Source organism: Salvelinus fontinalis, chromosome 12 (genome assembly GCF_029448725.1).
Source record: "Salvelinus fontinalis isolate EN_2023a chromosome 12, ASM2944872v1, whole genome shotgun sequence".
NCBI lineage: Eukaryota > Metazoa > Chordata > Actinopteri > Salmoniformes > Salmonidae > Salvelinus > Salvelinus fontinalis.
Genome location: NC_074676.1, coordinates 21,079,054 through 21,106,846, shown reverse-complemented (window position 1 = coordinate 21,106,846; position 27,793 = coordinate 21,079,054). Strand labels below are relative to the sequence as shown.

The window sequence follows — 27,793 nt, the reverse complement described above, 5'->3', positions numbered from 1 at the left end:
ATCTCTCCCCCTCCCTCTTTCTCTCCATCTCTCTCTCTCCCTCACTCCTCTCCATTTCCATCTCTAATTAAAATGCATTGCCCCTGCAGCAGGATGGTCTCTGTATAAAGCCTCTGGGACATGCGGGTCAAGGCCTGCCTGCTCCATCTTAACCCTTCTATAAGACTCAGCCAACAAAAGAACAGTAGGGGATCTGGAACCAGCTCTGCAGGCTAATGCTGTTTACATTGGGTTGCACAGATTTCAGGCTTTTAAGATAACCAATGTTTATTTTTATGCTTGGAAGTGGGTAAAAGTAAGACACCATTTCGAACTGACACCATTTGTTACTTGTTGATAACATAACATGGTAATATGATCTATACGACGGTGACATTGGTGATTTGTATTATAAAAGTAAATAGATTTTTGCAAATATATTCATAGAAGTTGAGCAGAGCTGTGTATGCGGTCCTTGTCCAGCTGGTAGTAATAGCCTTGCCTATGTACATTACAGTACCTGTCTTTTAGGTCAGGATGCAGATAGAATTATGGTAATGTGACATCTGGCTGTCCTGCTATGGTATGGCAGTGATGCTGGCTGGCTGGCTGGTCCAGTGGCATGGTCATTGTTTGGTTCCCAACCAGGGGTACTAGGATCCCTGGGGGTGCTTTGCCTATCCACAGAGGTTACTTATGAAGACTAATGAGTCCATAGGCTTACTCGTAAAATGCACATGAGGGGGTACTTTAGGGGTACTCCGAGCAGAGCAAAATTCAATTGGTGATAGAGTAACCTTAAAAAGGGCTTCTTTTTTTAGGAACAAAAAATGTACAGTACAGATTATTGTATGGGACAACATGCAAACGTTTAAGAGAAAGATCTTTGAAAAATACAATTTTATTGAGTAAATGTATTTATTGGATTCTTTTAATTTTGATAAGAGATGAAAATGCAATCAATTGAAAGTTATTTGTTGGTGTAAAACCTTGAATTTACTGATTTTGAAGGTTGCGTTATTCTGGCAGAAAAATTGAAGTCCCCACTGAAAAGGTTTAAATAACACTGGTCCACAGCCATGTAGCTGTCTGAAGGCCATATGGCCCTGGGCTTTTAGACCGCTACTCAGGGTAAACAAAAACAATATAGATTTATATATTTTTATTGTAAAATGCACTGGATAGTGTAGTACTGCGTAATAGTACGGCACCTCTGGAACAAGGGTTAAGTGCTTTGATCAAGAACACATTGACAGATTTTTCACCTTGACAGCTCAGGTATTCAAACCAGCAACCTTTCAATTACTTGCCCAACGCTCTAACCACTAGGCTATCTGCCGCCCAAAAAGGAGCTTAGGTGGTGGGCGTGTCAGGGTGTGTGGCATGGAGTGTGCTCGGCCCGTCCGCGTGCTGAATTTTAGAGGCACCCCATCTTAGCGGTGTAGAGACATTTCTGCAGTCAAAAACATTATTTTTCTGTATTTTATATTTCCACACTATGAGGTTGGAATAATACTGTAAAACTATGGAAATGATGGTAATGATGTTTGAAAAAACGGCCTAAAAGTTCTGCCTGTTTTGGTAGGATGAAGTTTTGGCGTTCTATAGTGACATCACCAAGTGATAAAATATTTAATAGACAATAAGAAAGAGAGTTCCAAACTTCTACCAATAACAGATCATTTTTCCTTCCCCACTCTAATGCTATTGCTGTGTTATTTTTCTCCAACATAATAACAAAATCAATACTGCTAAATGAATTGGTTTTGGAATTTTCAATTCTCCCTGACTGTCTAGGTTTTTTTTTGATGATTGTTAGTTCTGAAAAGATGATTTATTACAAAATAAATAGGTTCCTTATGTTTTCTACATACTTTATATCTGGTATTAGTCATTTAGGTTTACACTGAAAGTGTCATTCCATCCCAAAATGGAATTTACACCGTTTGGACTTATGATTTCAATGGCAGAAAAATGCCTGTCTGTTCCATTTACCAATTACTGATATCATGATGTGTTGACATGCTTCAAGAAGCATCCAGATTCTTCTGATCCCTAAAACTTCTGGGCATATAGGCTGAGTGTGTTTTTTACAGGCAGTAAGTATTCACATGTGATGGTTAGCCTAACTAGTTATGACGTTCCAGGCTTGTGTGTAGAGAGCACTTGACGTGGCTCACCTGGCTTGCTGGGCAGGCAGAGTTTGCACCGGCTTATGGTTAATTAATGCCCCTGCCTACCCGAGTACCTGGGCAATTTGAATCAGGTGTGACTAATGTTCACATGTGAGACGGTTAAGAAGTAGTAGTGATGGTTCAGGACATGTGTGAATACATGACATATTCATGAGGATGAAGTCCTTTCTGGATGTGTACAGTATGTGTAGTCCAGCCTCACTTTTCACATACTGTATGTACTGATGAAGTAGTTGTGATGTGTGATACCATGTGTGTATGTCACAGGCTAGTGAACATTAACCCACTAGTATACATTGGGGCATGGTGAATAAACATCATGTCAGTTGGCTTTATAATGACTGCTGATCCGTGACGGTACATACCCAGCTGTCTGTGACCAGGAGCTATGAAGGGATGATGGGAAGAAATGTAGGCCAGATACACCTACTTGGTTCTCCTACTGTACTGTCCTACACTATGTAGACAAAGTATACTGATGAACAAAATGCAAATGTAGGATTAGCTACATTTAATGAGGAATACCTGAAGGAAAGAAGACAACGCAGAGAGAGAGAGAGAGAGACTGACAGTGAAAAGGAGAGGGAGAGAAAGATGGATGACTAGGTTTCTTTCTGGCTTGGACATCGCAGTGATGGAGCCTTTATCTGAAGGTCGTAGATTATCTCTGAGAGTAGAAACTCCTGGAGGTAGAAAGAGTTTCAAGATGAAACCATGGGATTATTTATTTACTTGGTTACTTGGCTACTTTCTCCCCTGCAAGATCTGAAGTGTAAATACCTACTTGGTTACTTGCTCTCTACCAGACTATGTAGTGTTTACTGTGTACTTGCTCGTTCAGTCTCTCCTGCTTATTTGTGACCCTGATGAGAACATATTCATGGCCCACTAACAGCAGCACAGAGTGTAAATCAAATTGCTGTGTAGAGATAGCGGAAATCATATTGAAAACCGAGCGGGCACCTTGCAGAGACAAGGAAGTGGATCAGGAGGGCTATCTGCTGTAGTAAACACATGCTAAATTGCTGTGGATGGCGGACTAGATTGTACTTCCGTGTACCGCTGACACTGCGGCATGTAGGGAGAAGTGTCTATCCTTCATCACTCTCACTCTACCTATGTTGCTCTTTCTCTCTATCTTTCGCCGTTCTTTCCTTTTAGTACCTGCAGGGTTCTCCCCACACCACATACAGAAATAGTCTGTTATTGGAGGAGTGGAGACTGGGACAGGATATTCCGTTTTTTTTTTCAGGTTTCTGGGAGTCATTGGGAAGAATGTGCTGTAAGTTATATCAGATTCTGAAGTTATATAGCCCCACATAATGTTCTCTGATATCAGATTGTGCTCTGATGCTCTGACAGTGAATATAGGATCCCGCTGCTGGGTGTTGGCTCTGCTGTGTTAGTACATATTACGTTACAGTGGAGAGAAAAGTATGGGCTGTTTGAGAGAAGTCAAATTCTTTCCTGGCTCTGTAATCAGTGCTGATTGGTCTCTTACTGTTAGGTAGACGGTGGTTGTGTGTGTATGTTTGCGTGTGTGACACCTGTGTGTGTTTTGCCCCATATCTGTCAGTTCTCTTTTGCTGGTTAATCTTTTTCTGTGTGCATACCTCGTTACCATGGAGAGGTCTTCTCGTTGCTACGACATGGGTTCCCTTGGTAATAACATTACGATGACCGGTGTGTGTGGGTCATATTGATCCCTCAGTCCCTGAAACTGTGTTGTGAATTAAACTGAACTAGGCAGCCTGAAATCACACCAGAAATGTAACAGTAGACCGATTGTTTTGTGACCATTTTTTGTCTGCTCTTTACATTTGGCAATGCTGCGCCCTCAAGCATGGTTTCTAACCTTCCGCTTGCTGGCATGACTTAACCTAACCTTAACCTGACCACAAAAATGAAATGAACCCCTACCCCCAAAATCTTGCTAACATGCTTCAACCTAACCTCTCGCACGTTGTCTCTGCAGAGACTCACAAGCCTGATTCCCACTATAGGGCCAATCCAAGCTGTACTGGGCTGGACTGGTTACACATCCACCACTGTTGCTGGAACCATGCTGGAAAGGACACTATGAACATAACCCATCCGAGCCAGCACAGTAGGGTTCTGGACGGCTCTATAGTGCACGGCCGGCCCACTCATTAGGCAGGATTAGGCCACTCATTAGGCAGGATTAGGCCACTCATTAGGCAGGATTAGGCCACTCATTAGGCAGGATTAGGCCACTCATAAGGCAGGATTAGGCCACTCATTAGGCAGGATTAGGCCACTCATTAGGCAGGATTAGGTCACTCATTAGGCCTAAGGCGGCAGATTGATGAGAGCGACCTTTTCTGAGCTAAACTGACCAAGATGCACCTCCAACAACAACACATAAAAACTCACATAATTCTGCCAAAAAACAATGACTATTTCTCTCAAACAGTGGCATATGGGCTTTTTAGGTGATCGCTGATGCCGCCCTGTGATAAGCAGTGCCCACTTTGTCAAAGGCAGGGGCGCAAAATATTTTGTTTGTCCATTCCCAGCGTGCCTCTCCAGGGTGCTGTTGGAGAGATGCATTGCTGCGGCGCTACACCAACGTTCCGTCAAAAAAGAATCTAACATAAATCATGTAGCAGATACAGGATATGGTAGATAGCGTATGTAGCCTTTTCTGTAGACCAAAGAATGGAGATAAAATGTATGACAATGTAATGAGACGGACACTTTTTACATCATGTAGGTTTCTCTAATCAAATAGCCTAACGTTAGTTAGTGACACTCAGTCAACAAATGACACTCAGTCAACAACAAAAAATGCAGTGTCATGTTAACAAACAACATATCCTAAAAACAGGACAGGTCAAAGTAAAATGGACTATATGGAATGGACAATCACAACTGTTGTCTAGGAGTTTCACCCCATTGTCTTGATCAGTCGTTTCAGGTAAAATGGTAAATTTTTGACAAGCTGATCATAGCGAAAAATACCTCTGCATTTCCCGTTGTGTAAACACATTGAAAATAGGCTCACGATAACTCCTGAAAAAGTTGGGTAGCTGATATTCAAAGCTTAAATAGCCAAATTGATTAGTCATAGGAATCAGGACTAATAAAGAAAAATGCAACGGCCTGTTTTGCAAATGATGATGCTACCACATGGATGGGCATACATAACATTTCAGTGCGGCTAACATGGTATGCTACACCCCAGTAAGCATGAGCCAACGTCTTTTGGACGTTTTTCTTTGGTCATGCCTGGACCGGACATCTTTTTTTGGTGTTTTACAAACATTAAGCTTACCACAGATGAGCATTTCATACAATTCTATCTCAGGCCAAAGTGTAGGTACCTCAAGCACGGGCCGACGCCTTTTGGACGTGTTTTTTTGGGGCAGTCTGGACCGGCCTTGATTTACACATCCACAGATATCTGAACCAATCATAGACGTCTGTTTGGTTCAGATTTGGTGCGGTCCAGACCGGCCTTCATCATCCACGGATAGTGATTTTTGGTCCAGTCGACACAATATCTGGACAGCCTTTTTTGGTCTGGCCTAGGGCGGCAGAACGGCAAGGACAAGCCCTGCTGTTGTCTGAATCCGGCATCACTTCTCTGTTATTATAGTCTCTGATATTCTTTGTCTCTCACTCTCACTTTTATATACTGCTTTCTCATACCTTTTCTGTCAATCTCACACCTTCCCTTCATCTCTTTCATACTGTATCCCTCAACTCCCTTTTTCCTCCTCCTTCTCCAAGAGCTGCTTGGAGGAGCCAGACTCTCTGAGTTGGCCTTGACTGACGCTCATTCTTCAAGGTCAAATAGGGGGTGCTTATATTTGTCCTGTTCACTGCGTGCACAAGTGGGTAACCTGTACGAGTGTGAAAATGGAAATGTGTTTTTTGCGTAACCCAACTCCCCGGACCCATTATTGATGGTGGCCCTGGAGCAATTAGGGTTAAGTGCCTTGCTCAAGGGCAGATCGACATATTTTTCACCTTGTTCGCTCAGTGAATCGAAATAGCAACCTTTCGGTTTCTAACGCTCCAGCCATTAGGCTACCTGCCTTAGCAGACAGACAATGGTGTGTGCATGTGTGTACGTGCGCTGGTATTTCAATAAAGGGATTTGTGCTACCATATTGCTGCGGCTGGAACCACTCCTAGGCCAGGTTTCCCAAAAGCATCTTAAGGCTAAGTTCATCGTTAGAGCCTTCATAGGAGCATCGTTATATCTCCGAGCTATTTCCCAAAACCATCGATATTAACGTTGCACTTGAAAACGCTCTTAATCTAACACCTCAGACCTCTTAGAACAGGTACTATTCCAGCATTCCTTTATACACAGAAGATCTCCGATCAACATGGAATCACATGTTTTATCATCTCTCTGTGTCCACTTTCCGACTTTACTAATAAATAAAGTTGCCAGTGTCTTTGCAGTTGATACAAACAAACAACGTATAAAAATATGATTCAAATGAAAACTGAGATAAATGAACTCAAATATAAATATAGCAGGCATTAATTATGTTCAATAAATTGAGTTCTACTGGTAGACTACTGTCTGTCATTTGTCTCAATATATTTTATGATGTGTGCGCAATGGTGTGCCAAATCTGTGATTTTGTGAATTTTTATTGGGTAAGCTTTAGAATAAGCCGCCTCAATATTTGCAGCAGACATAGGTAGTAATATCTCTCTAATGTTAAGGTAAGATTTGAGAAACCCTGGTTATTTACACACTGAGCTGCTCTTCTCTCTCTCTCTCTCTCTCTCTCTCTCTCTCTCTCTCTCTCTCTCTCTCTCTCTCTCTCTCTCTCTCCTCTCTCTCTCTCTCTCTCTCTCTCTCTCTCTCTCTCTCTCTCTCTCTCTCTCTCTCTCTCTCTCTCTCTCTCTCTCTCTCTCTCTCTCTCTCTCTCTCTCTCTCTCTCTCTCTCTCTCTCTCTCTCTCTCTCTCTCTCTCTCTCTCTCTCACACACTTCTGGAGGAAAATCTACAGTATACTGTTCCACTGTAGTATGTGTGAATTTATACATTCTTGCATCTGTGTGTGTGTTTGTGTACTTGAGTAGATTAGCCATAACAAAGATGTCTCCTTTCCTCCGCGCTCAACGGGCAATATTACACACATCAAACAAAACACACTGCTAGCTAAACATCCCTCTGACCCTTCTAGCAACGCATTTCATAGTACACATGCACGCACAGACTGCTCTTCCCACACATGTATGTTGCTGACAGTCAGAGCTCAGTCTTTGTATCCTATCACCATAACAACTGCTTCTCAGATAAGCTGAAAAAAGCCGGAGTGAATTTCTCCTCAGTATGGCTAAGGATGGTGAGAGGAGCAGTCGGCAGTCTTTCTCAGTGCCAGACTTTCTCGGTGCCCGTGTGTGTGTCTGTGTGTGTGAGTGAGCGAGGGAGGGGGAGCCTGGTAGGGGCGAGAAGGGAGGAGATGGCTGTGAGTGAGGGAGCGAGAGAGAGCTGTCAAGTTGTGGAGGAGTTAAAGAGAGGGATTCTGGAAGGAGGAATATATTTGTCGCCTCGCATGGTGAGTTGAACACGCCTTCTACATGATGTTTTGTTAATCAGCAACGCTGGCCACAGACAAGGTGTGTGTGTTTGGTGTGTGTGTCTGTATGTGAGTGTTTTTTTTGTGTAAATATGTGCGAGTGTGTGTACGTCTAAAAATAATCCTTTGTTTGTGTCACGCATGCTTTTACTTTGCTGTACCTTTTACTGTGTGTGTGTGTGTGTGTGTGTGTGCGCGTGTGTGTGTGTGTGTGTGTGTGCGCGTGTGTGTGCGCGTGTGTGTGCGTGTGTGTGTGTGTGTGTGTGTGTGTGTGTGTGTGTGTGTGTGTGTGTGTGTGTGTGTGTGTGTGTGTGTGTGTGTGTGTGTACTGTAGGTTTCAGTGCATGCAGCGCTTATGTAACAAGTGAGACAGAGAAACCTTGAAAGGGTAGAATAGTAATGATATCTCTCTTTTAGCCAGATGGGTTGCAGAAGGGTCTATCTGAACCCAGCTCTACCTCTCCTTTAGAAGATATGTTTCATACCATCTCTTTATCTCACCATAAAGCTATGTTAAATACTATGTCAATATATTCTTGACTACTTTCAATACTGTGTGTTAATACTGTATTGAAAATTTCAGATGCTGTATCGATATTGTATTACCTATTTCCTATTCCTCCGCGATATTAGCTGGAATGAAGTTAAAGGGCTATTCCATGCCAAGACAGCCCAAAATCATTGTGGGTATCTCAGATTGTTTTGGCAATTCTCTCATAGAACCTTCATTGGGAGGAAGGATGTTTGATTTGCTTTTTATATTTTAGACCCTTTTCAGACCTATAAGTCTCCTGTAAGACCCTATGATCCGTGAACCACACATGATACAGACAACATATTGGTGTCATTATACTACTTATAGTGTGCTCTCAAATATGGAGTATGTCTCGATTCAGATTTTAAAAAATGTCACTTTCATTTATTTAACATAAAACCATTGTTGTTTACATATTGTACGGAACAATTTTTTCTTCAAACACATCACATTTCCAGAGTGGGCTCTGTTGTACTTTTGAAGATATGATGCATTTGATACATAGAAATTGACATCATAGGTCAGTAACCAATAACAGCCCTTTAGGATTGCACATTCAGCAAATCACCAGCACAGGGAGTTCCTTTTAAATCCATTTTGCCATTCACTGTGTTGGTTGTGCTAAAAAAGCTATCATCACTTCAGAATTAGCAGAGAGCCCACTCTGGGAATGTAAGGTACTTGTACAGTGTATTGGGCCAATACATTTTCCTTTAAATTAACTAAATCAAAAAGAGTACTTTTGAGATATTCATTTTAATATTTTAATGTTGAATACATGAATAGGATATATTTTTTGTCAGAATCTAGACATACTCCATATGTTAGAGCCCATTATAAGTAGATTAATGACACCAAGATGTTGTCTGTATTATGTATGGTTCACAGATCATCGGGTCTTACAGGAGACATGTGTCTCAAAGGGTTATAAAATGATCACTTTCATCTCAACAGTTTTTTGTGATACAAATGTAAAAAGCATGTCAAACATCCCTCCTGATTAAGTTTCTATTCTGTCTGACAATTTCCAGAACAATCTGAAATGCCCAAAATATTTTAGGGTTGTCTTGGCGTGAATTTGCCCTAATCATAGTTCACAGAAACTATAGTCGGCATATGGAATCTCTCAAATAACCCAAGGTTTCTAAATCAATAGTATTGATTGAGAATATTTTACAGGTTGGTTGATGGGGCTAATTTTTGAAGGGTCGGGGTCAGGGTTGTAGTCACTACCATTTCCATTTCAATTCAGAAAGTAAACCAAATGCAAACTGAATCACTCAGTGATTGAATTGAAGTGGAAATTACCTCAACCTTTTATTTAGATTAAAGTATTCAAAATGCATTGTCCTCACATTGTACTTTATACGGCTGTGGTGTTTTGCTTGCACACTTCCTTGTTTCAGTAGTAGTATGGAACTAGATCAGTAAGGACCAGAAAGGTTCTGGTCGAAATCCCTAGTTAGGTAGTTCTATTGGTCTTTTCAATAAAACGTCATGAAGGTGTAGAGTATTCGATTTGCCTGCTGGGGGGCAAGGAGACCCATAGCTCCGCTAAAACCATCGACAACCGTGTGCCGTTTTCAAGGGATTTTTAATTAAATGTTAACTATTTGGTTGTAATATCATCACCTTTTGAAGAGCATAGTCAGACATACAAATGTCTGATTATTCCATGCAAAACAATTCCGCACATTTAGCTCCATCAGAGTTATACAGCAAGCAACTGTATCATAGCAGCTGGAAGATGTTTGGGGGGGTAACAGGGAAAAGTAGTGAACTGTCCTAAAGACAGCTATATCGGTCCGCTAATGAGGGACCAGTAAAGGCCCAGTGTACTACTTTTGTGAAAAAAATACATTTTCAACAACAACAACAAAAAAAATCCACGCTACAGACGGCTGTATAGGTCAGCTAATGCAGGACTAGTAAAGGCCCAGTGCACACATTTGTGAAGAAAAACCTATTTGACTAAAATATATATATACAGTACTGTACTCATTCAAAGGTTTTTATTTATTTGACTATTTTCTACATTGTAGAATGATAGTGAAGACATCAAAACTATGCAATAACACATATGGAATCATATAGTACCCAAAGTGTTAAACAAATCAAAACATATTTTATCTTTGAGATTCTTCAAAGTAGCCACCCTTTGCCTTGATGACAGCTTTGCACACTCTTGGCATTCTCTCAACCAGCTTCATGAGGTAGTCACCTGGAATGCATTTAGATTAATAGGTGAGCCTTGTTAATTTGTGGAATTTGTTTCCTTCTTAATGCGTTTCAGCTAATCAGTTGTGGTGTGACAAGGTAGCGGTGGTATACAGAAGATAGCCCCTATTATGGTAAAAGACCAAGTCCTTGTGGCAAGAACAGGTCAAATAAACAAAGATAAATGAAAATCCATCATTACTTTAAGATATTTTTCAAGAATTTCAAGAACTTTGACATTATCTTCAAGTGCAGTTGCAAAAACCATCAAGCGCTATGATGAAACTGGCTCTCATGAGGACAGCAACAGGAAATGAAGACCCAGAGTTACCTCTGCTGCAGAGGATAACTTCATACCAGCCTCAGAAATTGAAGCCTAAATAAATGCTTCAGAGTTCAAGTAACAGACTCATCTCAACATCAACTGTTCAGAGGACTTCATGGTCGAATTGCTGCAAAGAAACCAATACTAAAGGACACCAATGAGATGAAGAGACTTGCTTGGGTGAAGAATGGACATTAAAACGGTGGCAATCTGTCCTTTGGTCTGATGAGTCCAAATTTGAGATGTTTGGTTCCAACCGCCGTGTCTTTGTGAGACACAGTGAAGGTGAACGGAGGATCTCTGCATGTGTGGTTCCCACCATGAAGCATGGAGGAGGAGGTGTGGGGGTGCTTTGCTGGTGACACTGTCTGTGATTTATTTAGAATTCAAGGCACACTTAACCAGTATGGCTACCACAGCATTCTGCAGCAATATAGCATCCCATCAGGTTTGCTCTTAGTTGGACTATCATTTGCTTTTCCACAAGACAATGACCCAGCACACCTTCAGGCTGTGCAATTGCTGTAATTGCTAAGGAGAGGAATGGAGATGCTGTATCAGACGACCTGGCCTCCCCAATCACCCGACCTCAACCCATTTGAGAGGATTTGGGATGAACTGAACCGCTGATTGAAGGAAAAGCATCCAACAAGTGCTCAGCATATGTAGGAACTCCTTCAAGATGTTGGAAAAGCATTCCAAGGTAAGCTGGTTGAGAGAATGCCAAGAGTGTGCAACGCTGTCCTCAAGACAAAGGGGGGCTACTTTGAAGAATCTAAAATCTTAAATATATTTTGATTTGTTTAACACTTTTTTTTGTTACTACATTATTTCATAGTTTTGATATCTTCACTATTATTCTACAATGTAGACAATAGTTAAAATAAAATAAAAACCCTTGAAAAATAATAATTACTTTTTACTCCATACATTTTCCCTGACACCCAAAAGTACTCGTTACATTTTGAATGCTTTAGCAGGACAGAAAATTGTCAAATTCACGTTCTTATCAGGAGAACATCCCTGGTCATCCCTACTGCCTCTGATCTGGCAGACTCACTAAACACACATGCTTTGTTTGTAAATTAAGTCTGAGTGTTGGAGTGGGCCCCTGGATATCCATACATTTAAAAAAAAGTTGTGCAGTCTGGTTTGGTTAATATAAGGAATTTTAAATGTTTCATACTTTTACTTTTACTTTTGATACTTAGGTATGTTTTAGCAATTACATTTACTTTTGATACTTAAGTATATTTAAAACCAAAAATATTTTGACTTTTACTCAAGTAATATTTTACTGGGTAACTTTACTTGAGTAATTTTCAATTAAGGTATTTTTTCTTTTACTCAAGTATGACAATTGGGTACTTCTCCACCACTGATCAGGGTAAACACCGGCATATCTATATTTTTTCTCTCTTTCATAGCACGTGTGGTCGCCTAGATTTACGAGCCCAAGAACACCAAGGTAACCTGCCTAAATGACTACCGGCCCATAGCACTCACGTCTGTAGCCATGAAGTGCTTTGAAAGGCTGGTCATAGGTCACATCAACACCATTATCCCAGAAACCCAAGACCCACTCCAATTTGCATACCGCCCAAACAGATTCACAGATGATGCAATCTCTATCGCACTCCACACTGCACTTTCCCACCTGAACAAAAGGAACACCTACATGAGAATGCTATTGATTGACTACAGCTCAGCTTTCAACACCATAGTGCCCTCACTAAGCTAAGGCCCTAGGACTAAACAACTCCCGCTGCAACTGGATCCTGGACTTCCTGACGGGTTGCCCCCAATTGGTATGGGTAGGTAACATCACATGTGCTTCACTGATCCTCCTATACTCCCTGTTCACCCATGACTGCATGGCCAAGCACTTCTCCAACACCATCATTAAGTTTGCCGACGACATAACAGTGGTAGGCCTGATCACCGACAATGATGAGACAGCCTATGGGAGGAGTTCAGATACCTGGCAGTGTGGTGCAAGGACAACAACCTCTCCCTCAACATGATCAAGACAAAGGAGATGATTGTGGACTTCAGGAAAAGAAGGGCTGAGCACGCCCAAATTCTAATCAACGGGGTTGTATTGAAGCAGGTTGAGAGCTTCAAGTTCCTTGGTGTCCACATCACCAACAAAGTATCATGGTCAAAACACACCAAGACAGTTGTGAAGAGGGAATGACAATGCCTACTCCCCCTCAGGAGACTGAAAAGATTTGGCATGGGTCCTCAAATCCTCAAACATTTCAACAGCTGCACCTTCGAGAGCATCCTGAATGGTTGCATCAGCTCCTGGTAAGGCAACTGCTTGGCCTCCGAACGGAAGGCACTGCGTAGAGTAGAGGAAGGCCCTAAAAATTGCCAAAGACTCCAGCCAACCTAGTCATATCATAGACAGTTCTCTCTGCTGCCGCACGGCAAACAGTACCAGAGCCCCAAGTCTAGGTCCAAAAGCTTCTTAACAGCTTCCACCCCCAAGCCATAAGACTCCTGAATATCTAAGCAAATGCCTACCCGGGCTATTTCCTGCTGCGACTCTCTGTTTATTATCCATGCATAGTCACTTTACCGCTACCTACACTAATGTTCAAAAGTTTGGGGTAACTTAGAAATTTTCTTGTTTTTTAAAGAAAAGCACATTTTTTGTCCATTAAAATAACATCAAAATAATCAGAAATACAATGTAGACATTGTTAATGTTGTAAATGACTATTGTAGCTGGAAACAGCTGATTTTAATGGAATATCTACATAGGCGTACAGAGGCCCATTATCAGCAACCATCACTCCTGTGTTCCAATGGCACATTGTGTTAGCTAATCCAAGTTTATCATTTTAAAAGGCTAAATGATCATTAGAAAACCCACAAATGTCGATGCTCCAGATACTCAACTAGTCTAAAGGTCAGTTTTATTGCTTCTTTATTCAGAACAACGGTTTTCAGCTGTGCTAACATAATTGCGAAAGGGTTTTCTAATGATCAATTAGCCTTTTAAAATTATAAACTTGGATTGGAGATTGAAATTTAACCTTTATTTAACTAGGCAATTCAGTTATTTACAATGACGACCTACCCTGGCCAAATCCTGACAACGCTGGGCCAGGTACAGGCATGCCAAGCTTGTATCAGAAGAGGAACCAAGTCATTGTTTTACAAGTCACAAGTAATTCTCAAGTCTTAGCAGTCAAGTCCCAAGTCAAGTCCCAAGTCGAGACAGGAAAGTCCGAGTCAAGTCTCAAGTCCTAAACTTTGAGTTTCGAGTCCTAAACAAGTCATAATGTGCTCTTCACCAAATGTAATACCATTTCATATTTTTAACAAGAGTAATAGTATATTACATTTACGCAAATCATGGATGCTTTTAAAAATATCTATATGTTCATTACTTTCCAAATAAATGTTATATTTCCATGGAACTACATGGGTAGCCATGAGAAAGACACACCCCCATTAGTGATCGACTATCGAGGATCGCTATGGGGCGCAATCGGGCGATGTAGGCTTGTACACAATCGCCCAACCTTAACACACACACACACACACACACACACACACACACACACACACACACACACACACACACACACACACACACACACACACACACACACACACACACACACACACACACAGTAGGCTAACGTATGTCAATGATTTTAGGAACAGCAGTAACATCAGACAAGATTGTGGGTGCAGTGATCACATTCCCGCACTGACTGACTGAGTGGAGGCTCATTGATTTGACGTTACGTTAGCCTACATTATACACTATTAAAGTAATAAAATATATAGCTGTCGGCTATATTAGCCACGACTTACCGTTCTTTGTGCAGCTTCAAATGTCGAACAAAGTAATTTTCTTCCCGCATGTTTTGCAAGTTGCAATCCGTTTTTTGTTGATACAGCGTCGTCTTTATATCCAAAAATAATAATTTTGGGTATCGTCTTTCCAAAGGCTCCATCTGAATTCACCCGCCGACGTTCTTCTGCATTGCCACGCACAACTTTTTCTCAGCTGGCACAATTTGATTGGCTGCTGTCCGATTCAAACTGTAATCCGTTAAATGAAGAGTTGATGCGCTGCACACTTTTTTAAGTAGCATCATTTTTAATATTTGGGCTTGGGGAGGGTATCAAGTCAGGTTGAGTCATAAGGCTCAAGTCCAAGTCAAGTCACGAGTCATTGGTGTTAAAGTCAGCAAGTTATCATATTTGTGACTCTGGCTTGTAGTGTCATACCCAAGAAGACTCGAGGTTGTAATCGCTGCAAAAAGGTTATTTATTATATTGACAAGTTAGCAGAGTGACCGCTCTAACAATGGAAGTCCATTTTCTAGATGGTTGAAGACAGGAGAGATCAGGTGGGACAATTTTTGCCAATGAGAGGGCAGATATACGTGAACAACAGGCACAACTAAGTAATTTTTCTCAAAGTTGCCGGAATGCTACGCATCCACTTATATCAGTGTTTTGAAACTTCTATTTCATGAAATAAGCCTCACATAATTTGACACGCTCTCATAGAACTCAATACAAAAATGGCCTTATCTCACGCGGACAGATTTTGGGCGGAGTGAATCGTATAACTTCTCCTTTTCCTCTCTGACATGACATTCACAGTTTGAGCTACTCCAGGAAGTGACGTTGCAGGCTAACCGGGGTACTGCAGGATGCTATTAGCAACTAATTATCCTTGTAACTTATTCTGTGTGCGATTTGAAAATAATTGGTTCAAGGACATACTGTATATCTGGTATATTAGAAGCAATTATTGGTACCATAAATTTCTTCGATTTTTTGGTTGTTGATTTACACGAAGATTGACCACAAATCTGTTGTTCTGCACCTGAACAAGGCAGTTAACCTACTGTTCCTAGGCCGTCATTGAAAATAAGAATGTGTTCTTAACTTACTTGCCTAGTTAAATAAAGGTAAAATATTTATTTTAAAAAATGTTTTAAAAGATTGCCATTTTTCCATTCCACGATAGAGGGATTCTGTTTTCTGCTAACAATGGCTGCAGTGCTTCGGTGGGCCTTGAACTTCTGTGTCTTCAATGAGAGAGGACAGTTGTTCTCCACTCGCCAGCATCTCCACTGAGCTCTCTCTCTCTTCCCTCTCTATTCCTCTTTTTACAGCTCTTGAACGAATAACCTAGAACAATGTGAGTCTCAGGAATAACAATATAGTTTGGTCACATGTCGAGCAATTTTTAAAAACTAATATAGGCATGTTTGAGGAGAGATGTAGGTGACCTTGCTCTGGCTTGCTGAATATAAATTAGGCTACAGCAATGGCAGTGAGCTGGTGGGGAAGTTTGAATGGCAAGAGCGTGGTGTGATCACATTGGCAAGTGGTGATGAATTGATAGGCTACATTACTGCAGTGAGGCATTGCAAACATACAAAACAGGCAGAGAGAAACAGATTCATTCATTCTAGCAACGCACGTGTCATTGCGTGGCCAGTCAGTGGCAGAACACGTGTCCCAGAGAACACTTTCTATTGATCACAGCCTATTTTGACATGCAAAAACCCCACATAAATCAAACTTGTTCCGAATAAATATTTGACGGATTGCAGCAGGATGATATTTCGCAATTGGTGTGAAAGTCATACAATGCAAAATTCGTCATATCGGCTGTATTTCTGCTTAAACGGTGAACACCTCAGATACACATGAAAACATGAAATGACCCTAGGAATCGATAGAACATCACTCAGAGATGCACAAAAACGACATGACATTCAAAATGGGTGAATCTTTCCTTTAAAAGCGAAGAAAAAAAGACAACCAAATCGATCAATAACAGACATGAGTGTGGGTGTGCATGGTGTTATTTTATGAATGAGCTGTCCAGCCTTGTACTGCAGATGCAGATGTGTATGCGTCCTTATTCACTCTAAACAGCTTAGTGAGAGAGTCATCTGTGTTGGATGACATGCTTCACTGCAACGAGGACACAAAAATAAGGATATCCTAAATTTCCTCTTTGGTGTGGAATTGTAGCACATAACTGAATATTGAGAGGAAAGACCTCAACTCCTCTTCTTTCAATAACCAATGGCTGTACACACACCCAATCTACATTACAGATGTTTTCCATTTTGTGCCGTATGTTAAAGGCCCAGTGCAGTCAATAACGTGATATTTCTGTGTTTTATATTTCCACACTATGAGGCTGGAATAGTACTGTGAAATTGGGAAAATTATGATAATGACTTTTAGTGCAAGAACTGTTTGAAAAGACCACCTGCAATTTGAGCCAGTTTTGGTGGAATAGAGTTTTGGCCTACCTGATGACATCTCTGGAAATAACAGCAAATGTTCTGTTTTCCCCTTCCCCACTCAGACCACACCCAGACAGGCCTAGAAAAATGATTGCTTGAGAAATTGCTCTTTGCTAAGAAGCTATCTTTGTTTATTTATTTTACCATAAAAACAGCTGCATTGGACCTTTACATTTCAGTTAATCTGCTGAATTTATTGAATTGAAATGGACTTGACCCCAAACCTGAGTGCTGTCTTTATAGTGTCCTTTACTCAAAACAATCCAGTAAGAATCAGCTGCTTAGTGGTTAAAAACTTTTGGATAGAAACAATCCTTTACTAACAATGCACAATATACGTAGGAACTAGTTGGTAACAGGAAATGGCCTGGGGAAAATGGTCTGATCCTGTAAAGAGAAGTGCTCTGTACGATATGCTGTTTTGGATAAAAGGAGTGTTTTTTTGTTGCTGTGTTGGAAGTACAGTAGAGATGGAATATTGCTTTCTACCCAAAGTGGCTAATGCACTACTGTATCCACCTAAATCTTCCACTTGGACACACACACAGGAACACGGCAGTGTGCTTCAGCTTTCATCTCTCACCTCCATTATTAAACATCTCTATCCACATGAGTCTTACTTCACCCAATCACAGAGTTCTCTCTCCCTACATTTGTTCTCTTTATCTCCATAACTGTCTTTAGCTTGCTCTCTCTCTCACTGCCTCTCTTTTTTCTCTCCCCTCCTTCCCTGATGTATCCTGGCCTCTCCACTCTATTTCTCTTCCTCTCTATTGCTCTTGCCTCCTGGCCCCTCTCTTTCTTTATCTCTCTCTCTATCACTCTCTCTCAAACTCTCCACCTCTGCCCCTTCCTCAATATTTAATTGAATTTGATTTGCATGAAATACATTTAAATATTTTTTTGATACTAGTTGAATGACATGGACTCTCTCTCTGTCTGTCTCCAGGCGAACCTGAAGAAGTTTATGGAGTATGTTCAGCAGAGGAACGTTGAGAAGGTGTCCAAATTCCTGGAGAAAGGTCTGGACCCCAACTTCCACGACCCTGAATCGGGAGGTGAGGAGCCTGTTGCATCTCCTTTATAACCGTTGCGTAAATTTCACACTAAGTATCTGCCATGCGCCATTTCTGAAAATAATACACACATAATTTATTTTGAAATTTACATTTGGCGCACGCCATACATACGCAGGTTTCCCGTTATAAACCTGTGCGCACGTGAAGGAGCATTATAACTCCGCCTGGAAAACGCCCTCCATTAACCTTTTATGTTGATAGTAACACCCTTTATAATTTGGAACTATTGGAATTAGATCACAGCAGTTTCTAAAAGAAAGAGCAATGGCAAATTTGATCACATTTTTTGTAAAGGTGTGCTCTTCAACCAATCGCTGCCCGCACCTGCCCGCCCGTCCAGCATCACTACTCTGGACGGTTCTGACTTAGAATATGTGGACAACTACAAATACCTAGGTGTCTGGTTAGACTGTAACGTCTCCTTCCAGACTCACATTAAGCATCTCCAATCCAAAATTAAATCTAGAATCGGCTTCCTATTTCACAACAAAGCATCCTCCACTCATGCTGCCAAACATACCCTTGTAACACTGACCATCCTACCGATCCTCGACTTCGGCAATGTCATTTACAAAATAGCCTCCAACACTCTACTCAACAAATTGGATGCAGTCTATCACAGTGCCATCCGTTTTGTCACCAAAGCCCCATATACTACCCACCAGTGTGACCTGTATGCTCTCGTTGGCTGGCCCTCGCTTCATACTCGTCGCCAAAACCACTGGCTCCAGGTCATCTACAAGTCTTTGCTAGGTAAAGCCCCGCCTTATCTCAGCTCACTGATCACCATAGCAGCACCCACCCGTAGCACCCGTAGCACGCGCACCCACCCGTAACACGCGCACCCACCCGTAGCACGCGCACCCACCCGTAGCACGCGCACCCACCCGTAGCACGCGCACCCACCCGTAGCCAATTCTTCCTTTGGCCGCCTCTCCTTCCAGTTCTCTGTTGCCAATGACTGGAACGAACTGCAAAAATCTCGGAAGCTGGAGACTCTTACCTCCCTCTCTAGCTTTAAGCACCAGCTGTCAGAGCAGCTCACAGATCACTGCACCTGTACATTTCTCATCTGTAAATAGCCCATCCAATCTACCTCATCCCCATACTGTATTCATTTATTTATTTATCTTGCTCCTTTGCACCCCAGTATCTCAACTTGCACATTCATCTTCTGCACATCCTACCATTCCAGTGTTTACTTCCTATATTTTAATTACTTTGCCACCATGGCCTATTTATTGCCTTACCTCTCTTATCCTACCTCATTTGCACATGCTGTATATATATTTTTCTACTGTATTATTGATTGTATGTTTGTTTATTCCATGTGTAACTCTGTGTTGTTGTATGTGTCAAACTGCTTTGCTTTATCTTGGCCAGGTCGCATTTGTAAATGAGAACTTGCTCTCAACTAGCCTACCTGGTTAAATAAAGGTGAAATTAAAATAAAAAAATTAATATATATTTTGCGGTGACTTTTTCAAACTAAACATGCATGTTGCCTATAGCAGTTCTGCAAGATTTATTGTAGCCTATATTCAAAACAATTTAAAAGTAGGCTAAATGCTACAGCCCACACTTCTATGCAAAAGACAAATTGTTGTTCAATATTTTGTTTATCAAAATACACTACCATTCAGAAGTTTGGGGTCACTTAGAAATGTCCATGTTTTTGAAAGAAAAGACACATTTTTGTCCATTAAAATAACATCAAATTGATCAGAAATACAGTGTAGACATTGTTAATGTTGTAAATGACTGTTGTAGCTGGAAACGGCTGATTATTTATGGAATATCTACATAGGCGTACAGAGGCCCATTATCAGCAACCATCACTCCTGTGTTCCAATGGCACGTTATGTTAGCTATCCAAGTTTAACATTATAAAAGGTTAATTGATCATTAGAAAACCCTTTTGCAATTATGTTAGCACAGATTAAAACTGTTGTCCTGATTAATGAAACAATAAAACTGGCCTTCTTTAGACTAGTTGAGTATCTGGAGCATTTGTGGGTTCGATAACAGGCTCATAATTACCAGAAACAAAGAACTTTCTAATGAAACTCATCAGTCTATTCTTGTTCTGAGAAATTAAGGCTATCCAATGCGAGAAATTGCCAAGAAATGGAAGATATTGTACAATGCTGTGTACTACTCCCTTCACAGAACAGCGCAAACTGGCTCTAACTAGAATAGAAAGAGGAGTGGGAGGCCCCGGTGCACAACTGAGCAAGAGCACAAGTACATTAGAGTTTCTAGTTTGAGAAACAGACACCTCACAAGTCCTCAACTGGCAGCTTCATTAAATAGTACCCACAAAACACCAGTCTCAATGTCAACAGTGAAATGGTGACTCCGGTGTGCTGGCCTTCTAAATCAAATCAAATCAAATTGTATTGGTCACATACACATGGTTAGCAGATGTCAATGCGAGTGTAGCGAAATGCTTGTGCTTCTAGTTCCGACCATGCAGTAATATCTAACAAGTCATCTAACAATTTCACATCAACTACCTTATACATGTAAAGGAATGAATAAGAATATGTACACATAAATATATGAATGAGCGATGGCCAAACGGCATAGGCAGAATGTAGTAGATGGTATAGAGTACAGTATATACATATGAGATGAGTAATGTAGGGTATGTAAACATTATATAAAGTGGCGTTGTTTGAAGTGACTAGCGATACATTTATTACATCCAATTTTTTATTATTAAAGTGACTAGAGATTTGAGTCAGTATGTTGGCAGCGGCCACTCAATGTTAGTGATGGTTGTTTAACAGTCTGATGGCCTTGAGATAGAAGCTGTTTTTCAGTCTCTCGGTCCCAGCTTTGATGCACCTGTACTGACCTCGCCTTCTGGATGATAGTGGGGTGAACAGGCAGTGGCTCGAGGGGTTGTTGTCCTTGATGATCTTTTTGGCCTTCTTATGACATCGGGTGGTGTAGGTGTCTTGGAGGGCAAGTAGTTTGCCCCCGGTGATGCGTTGTGCAGAGCTCACTACCCTCTGGAGAGCCTTGCGGTTGTGGGCGGAGCAGTTGTCGTACCTGGCGGTGATACAGCCCGACAGGATGCTCTCGATTGTGCATCTGTAAACGTTTGTGAGTGTTTTTGGTGACAAGCCAAATTTCTTGAGCCTCCTGAGGTTGAAGAGGCGCTGTTGCGCCTTCTTCACCACACTGTCTGTGTGGGTGGACCTTTTCAGTTTGTCCGTGATGTGTACACTGAGGAACTTAAAACTTTCCACCTTCTCCACTACTGTCCCGTCGATGTGGATAGGGGGGTGCTCCCTCTGCTGTTTCCTGAAGTCCACGATCATCTCCTTTGTTTTGTTGATGTTGAGTGTGAAGTTGTTTCCTGACACCACACTCCGAGGGCTTTCACCTCCTCCCTGTAGGCCGTCTCGTCGTTGTTGGTAATCTAGCCCAGCACTGTAGTGTCATCTGCAAACTTGATGATTGATTTGGAGGCGTGCATGGCCACGGAGTCATGGGTGAACAGGGAGTACAGGAGAGGGCTGAGAACGTACCCTTGTGGGGCCCCAGTGTTGAGGATCAGTGGGGTGGAGATGTTGTTTCCTATTCTCACCACCTGGAGGTGGCCCGTTAAAGTCCAGGATCCAGTTGCAAGGTCTCGAGCTTATTGACGAGTTTGGAGGGCACTATGGTGTTAAATGCTGAGCTGTAGTCGATGAACAGCATTCTTACATAGGTATTCCTCTTGTCCAGATGGGTTAGGGCAGCGTGATTGCATCGTCTGTGGACCTATTGGGGCGGCTAGCAAATTGGAGTGGGTCTAGGGTGTAAGGTAGGGTGGAGGTGATATGATCCTTGACTAGTCTCTCAAAGCAGTTCATGATGACAGAAGTGAGTGCTACGGGGCGATAGTCGTTTAGCTCAGCTACCTTAGCTTTCTTGGGAACAGGAACAATGGTGGCCCTGCTGAAGCATGTGGGAACAGCAGACTGGGATAGGGATTGATTGAATATGTCTGTTAACACACCAGCCAGCTGGTCTGCGCATGCTCTGAGGACGCGGCTAGGGATGCCATCTGGGCCGGCAGCCTTGCGAAGGTTAACACGTTTAAATGTTTTACTCACGTTGGCTGCGGGGAAGGAGAGTCTGCAGGTTTTGGTAGCGGACCATGTCGTTGGCACTGTATTGTCCTCAAAGCGAGCGAAGAAGTTGTTTAGTTAAGCAAGGTTGCAAAGAAAAAGACATATCTCAGACTGGCCAATAAAAAGAAAAGATTTAGATGAGCGAAAGAACACAGACACTGGACAGCGAAAGATTGGAAAAAAGTGTTATGGACAAACTAATCTAAGTTTGAGGTGTTCGGATCACAAAGAAGAACATTCGTGAGACGCAGAAAAATGAAAAGATGCTAGAGGAGTGCTTGACGCCATCTGTCAAGCATGGGGGAGGCAATGTGATGGTCTGGGGGTGCTTTGGTGGTGGTAAAGTGGGAGATTGGTCAGGGTACAAGGGATCTTGAAGAAGGAAGGCTATCACTCCATTTTGCAAATCCATGCCATACCCTGTGGACGGTGCTTAATTGGAGCAGGCAGCTGGTATTCTGTCTATAATGGAGTGGCCAGCACAGTCACCAGATCTCAACCCTATTGAGCTTTTGTGTGAGCAGCTTGATCGTATGGTACGTAAGAAGTGCCCATCAAGCCAATCCAACTTGTGAGAGGTATTTCAGGAAGCATGGGGTGAAATCTCTTCAGATTACCTCAACAAAGTGCCAACTAGAATGCCAAAGGTCTGCAAGGCTGTAATTGCTGCAAATGGAGGATTCTTTGACAAAAGCAAAGTTTGAAGGACACAATTATTATTTCAATTAAAAATCATTATTTATAACCTTTTCAACATCTTGACTATATTTCCTATTAATTTTGAAACTCATTCATGTATGTTTTCATGGAAAACAAGGACATTTGTGGCCACAAACTTTTGAATGGTAGTATATTTTTGTGTTTTTATGTGCTGCTGGTATAGGCTCCGAGATTAGGCTAAATATGCGTTGATGTTGCGCTCCTAGTTACAATTAAATGGTAATTTGTTGTATGGCTACTTCAGGAATGTGAACCCATCACGGCCAGAAAAGATGAGGAATTTATTCTGCAATGGTTATGAAAATAAATTGGAAATAAAATACTATGTTTAATTATTATAGCCGATTTACGCTCTTCTCTGCATCTTGTTATTATGTTTTTATGAATAAACTTTTCATCATATCCATCTTTTGCACAAAAACATACTTGCCTGCTTGTAATACAACACTCACTAGAAAATGTGCATAGACACGGTCTAAAGTTTGGGTGGAGGAAAGGAAATTCTCATGGTAATTGGGGTATATTTTGTAAGTATTTTTATATTTTTTGTAACATTTAAAAATGAGGCCCCGGACATTATGGAATCAAAGACACCTGCAGATGTTCATTTAGATCAAACAAAACAGTGTTAAAAAACATGAATAAAAACATTGACTAGATGTATAAAAAAATCATCCCTACAGATGTTAAGGATGGAAGGGGGCATAACTTAAAAAATGCCAGTGATAACTAATTTGCCTCTGCTAGTGTTTAAGAGAGGGAGAGATAGATACAGAGACATACAGACAGATACAGAGATATTATACAGACAGACTACTACACAGACAGACAGACAGACAGACAGACAGACAGACAGACAGACAGACGCAGAGACAGACAGACTGACGCAGAGACAGACAGACTGATGCAGAGATCGACTGACACAGAAACACAGATAGAAGTAAACACTTAGATGGAAGTAAACACTTAGATGGAAGTAAACACTTAGACGGACAGATAGAGGTAGATAACAAGCTCGGCCCTGATTATTCTGGTTGGCTGCCTGCTGAGCGATTTCCGTCTAGCCCTTTCTGCTCCATACCAATGCATGTTGGGTAAAGCTGGATTGTTTCATGCTAATCTCCTCATGTTTTTGCAAATATTTAGAGCGAGAGAGAGAGAGAGAGAGAGAGAGAGCGAGACAGAGAGAGAGAGAGAGAGAGAGAGAGAGAGAGAGAGAGAGAGAGAGAGAGAGAGAGAGAGAGAGAGAGAGAACTCTGTTTTTTTTTTCTCCTAACACTACACATCTTATTCAAATGATCAAAGCTAGATGATTAGCTGATTATTTGATTCAGCTGTGTAGTACTAGGTCAAAAATCAAAACGTGCACCCCTTGGGGTCCCGAGGACCGAGTTTGGGAAACCCTGTACTAAACCCACAGTTTATCCCATGCACTTTCTTTGATGAAGAGGTGTATTTGATGAAGAAATGTAAAAAACACACACACACACACACACACACACACACACACACAGGCTGTTTGCCAACTCGGACACTCTTATTTGTCCCTGTCTGGTTTTGATAAATACCAACTCCATCATGTTTTTCACACAAAGTCATTTCACTGACGAGGCCATCAAAGGCACGGTATTTGTCTTCTTAAATGAATCACTTGAAAGGCATGAGAGTGGATTCATCTGGAAAAGGAAATCGTTTTTTCCCTCTTCCCTTATCACTCTAATCAGAGTCATTTAAAAGGGGAAGGCCTTCTTAATCAAATGTTTTGATTTATTTGTATACAACTAATTGATTTCTCAAGCACAGAATAGGGATTCTATAGTCATTGTTAGTCTTTATTTTTGCTGCATTACAAGTTAACCCCTTACGGTTGATGTCCGCACCCCCGCAAAATCTATTAAACTTTTTTATCCCCATAAAAATCCACCACATCCATCTATGTCGCACTTCTGCATCTATGGTGACAGGTGACAGAGCTAGAGCGGTGTTTGCCAGACCATGAGACACCCCGAAAATCTGTCTTCTCACAAAATCATCTGTAGCGTCGGAACGGTTTGGTCTACAAACTGTTATGACCCCTCTACGGAAAGATGAGACTCCCACGAACACGCTCATGACACAAGACTCGTCTGAAGGTCCCCCGGTGCCAGTTGGAAAAATGGATGGAAGTATATATGGAGACTGTTCAGTGCCAAAAATAAGGGTTTAAATACATGTATACAATTTTTTCTAATAAATAAAAGAATAACAATATAACAATAACAAACTTCCTTTTGATTCATTTGGGGGGACTATCTGTTGTTCCATGTAGTAAATCTGTTATCCAATGTGTTTACATTACACTAATACTGTAGCAACAAGGCCAAAAATATGTTTTGATCAAATACTTTTTTTCTATATTGTTTTTATACTTCATGGGGTTTTAAAATTCAAAATCAAATAGCAAAATTATCCTTGGTATGTCCTTCTTAAAACAATTCCATATACTCTACATGACCAAAAGTATGTGGACACCTGCTGGTCGAACATTTCATTCCAAATTCATAGGCATTAATATGGACTTTGTCCGCCTTTTGCTGCCATAACAGCCTCCTCTCTTCTGGGAAAGCTTTCCACTATATGTTGGAACATTGCTGTAGGGACTTGCTTCCATTCAGCCACAAGAGCACTAGTGAGGTCGAGCACTGATGTTTGGTGATTAGACCTGGCTCACAGTCGGTGTTCCAATTCATCCCAAAGGTGTTCGCTGGGGTTGAGGTCTGGACTCTGTGCAGGCCAGTCAAGTTCTTCCACAACAATCACGACAAAGCATTTCTGTATTGACCTCGCTTTGTGCACGGGGTCATTCTCAAGCTGAAACAGGAAAGGGCCTTCCCCAAACAGTTGCCACAAAGTTGGAAGCACAGAATCGTCTAGAAAGTCATTGTATGCTGTAGCGTTAAGATTGTTCTTCACTCAAATTAATAAGAGGCCCAAACCATGAAAAACAGCCCCAGACCATTATTCCTCCTTCACCAAACTTTACAGTTGGCACTGTGCATTCGGGCAGGTAGCATTCTCCTGTCCATCAGATGGTGAAACGTGATTCATCACTCCAGAGAACGCATTTCCACTGCTCCAGAGTGGCCTACCACTTCACTGCTGAGCCGCTGTTGCTCCTAGACGTTTCTACTTCACAATAAAAGCACTTACAGTTGACCGGGGCAGCTCTAGCATGGCAGAAATTTGACGAACTGACTTGTTTCAAAGGTGGCACCCCATGTCGGTGACACATTGAAAGTCACTAAGCTCTTCAGTAAGGCCATTCTAATGCCAACGTTTGACTATGGAGATTGTGTGGCTGTGTGCTTGATTTTATACACCTGTCAGCAACAAGTGTGGCTGAAAAAGCCAAATCTACTAATTTGAAGGGGTGTACACATATTTCTGTATATATAGTGTAGCTTTGTAGAAATCATTTGGAAGCTAGGGATGATTAGGTGGCCATAATATAATGATTGCCAGGTTGAATACTGGGATTAACACCTCTACTCCAGTGTTAGTCTGATAGTTTCATGTGATATGAGATCTTCAGGGACTTCATTTGAAGGATGGAGGAAAGCACCAAATAGACATTTCTTCATCAACTGGTATGAGAAGGACAGCATTTACTAATGAGAATGAGATATGATGAGATTAATGGGATGTGATGAGATTAAAAACATGATTCCAATCGAATCGAATCTAATCTGAGGTCATCCATAGGGTGGGAGTGTCAATGTATGGGCATTTACACTCCACTGCATTCCTCTACCATACTACATTTGAAAGTCAACCCTAATGCAGAACACATGCTTCTGTCTCAGTACCATCCTCAATGTACACTGGAAAGCTGCCCTGTTGCATATTAAACAGGTTTCCTTTCTCCCCCTGTGTGCTATAGAATGTCCTCTGACCATGGCATCTCAGCTGGAGGGCTGTGCAGAGCTCATCAAGGTGCTGAAGAGTGGAGGAGCTCACCTGGACTTCAGGACCCAAGATGGCATCACTGCCCTGCACAAGGCTGTCCGCACCAAGAACCATACAGCGCTCATAGTGAGTACACACAGACGCGCATGGGCATGTACTCAGTGAATGGATGTGTCATAACTGAATGGCTCTGATATGATTCATATAATTGTTCTCATCTTGAGAGCTATAGCTGTAGCGGAGAGAAGCCCATCATCTTCATGGACCATGACCCTCTTCTTGATCTACATGAGTGCGGCAGCCGATGATAGAACATGTAGATTGCACAAAGGAAACATAGTGTTTTCATACATGGGTTTTAATAGGTCCTGTTGGGCTTGTTTCTGTGAGTGTGTGCATTGGATGTGTGTGAGTTCTCTAGCTCTTTCTCTCACTTTCTCTCTCCTCTTTTCTCTCACTTTCTCTCGCTCCTCTTTTCTCTCTCTCACTCTCTGCCAGACGTTGCTGGACCTGGGTGCGTCTCCTGACTATAAGGACAGTCGGGGGTTAAGTCCACTCTATCACAGCTCTATGGTAGGAGGAGACCCCTACTGCTGTGAACTACTGCTCCACGACCATGCTCAGGTGGGCTGTGTGGACGAGAACGGCTGGCAGGAGATACACCAGGTAAACACAAACACACACACGCATACAGAGTGCGACTGCTCTTCCCAGACATGGACACTACTGTAGACTGAGACTGTGAAATTGTGAGGAACCTTTCCGATGGTTTTATGAGGAAGAAAATGTAGGGGACG

General features: G+C 41.7%; 1 protein-coding gene across 4 annotated transcripts in view; it reads left to right on the top strand.

Annotated features, from left to right (window-relative positions):
• LOC129866955 (SH3 and multiple ankyrin repeat domains protein 3-like) overlaps positions 1–27,793 on the top strand; it is a 269,385-nt gene that overhangs the window by 110,812 nt on the left and 130,780 nt on the right. For 3 of the 4 annotated variants that reach the window (XM_055940012.1, XM_055940014.1, XM_055940015.1), the window contains 3 exons: positions 18,075–18,183; positions 26,971–27,122; positions 27,495–27,662. In XM_055940012.1, the coding sequence (XP_055795987.1) occupies positions 18,075–18,183; positions 26,971–27,122; positions 27,495–27,662 (429 nt within the window). Of the gene's footprint in view, positions 1–7,508; positions 7,723–18,074; positions 18,184–26,970; positions 27,123–27,494; positions 27,663–27,793 lie in introns of those variants that run through there. The other variant, XM_055940013.1, reaches the window with a different exon arrangement.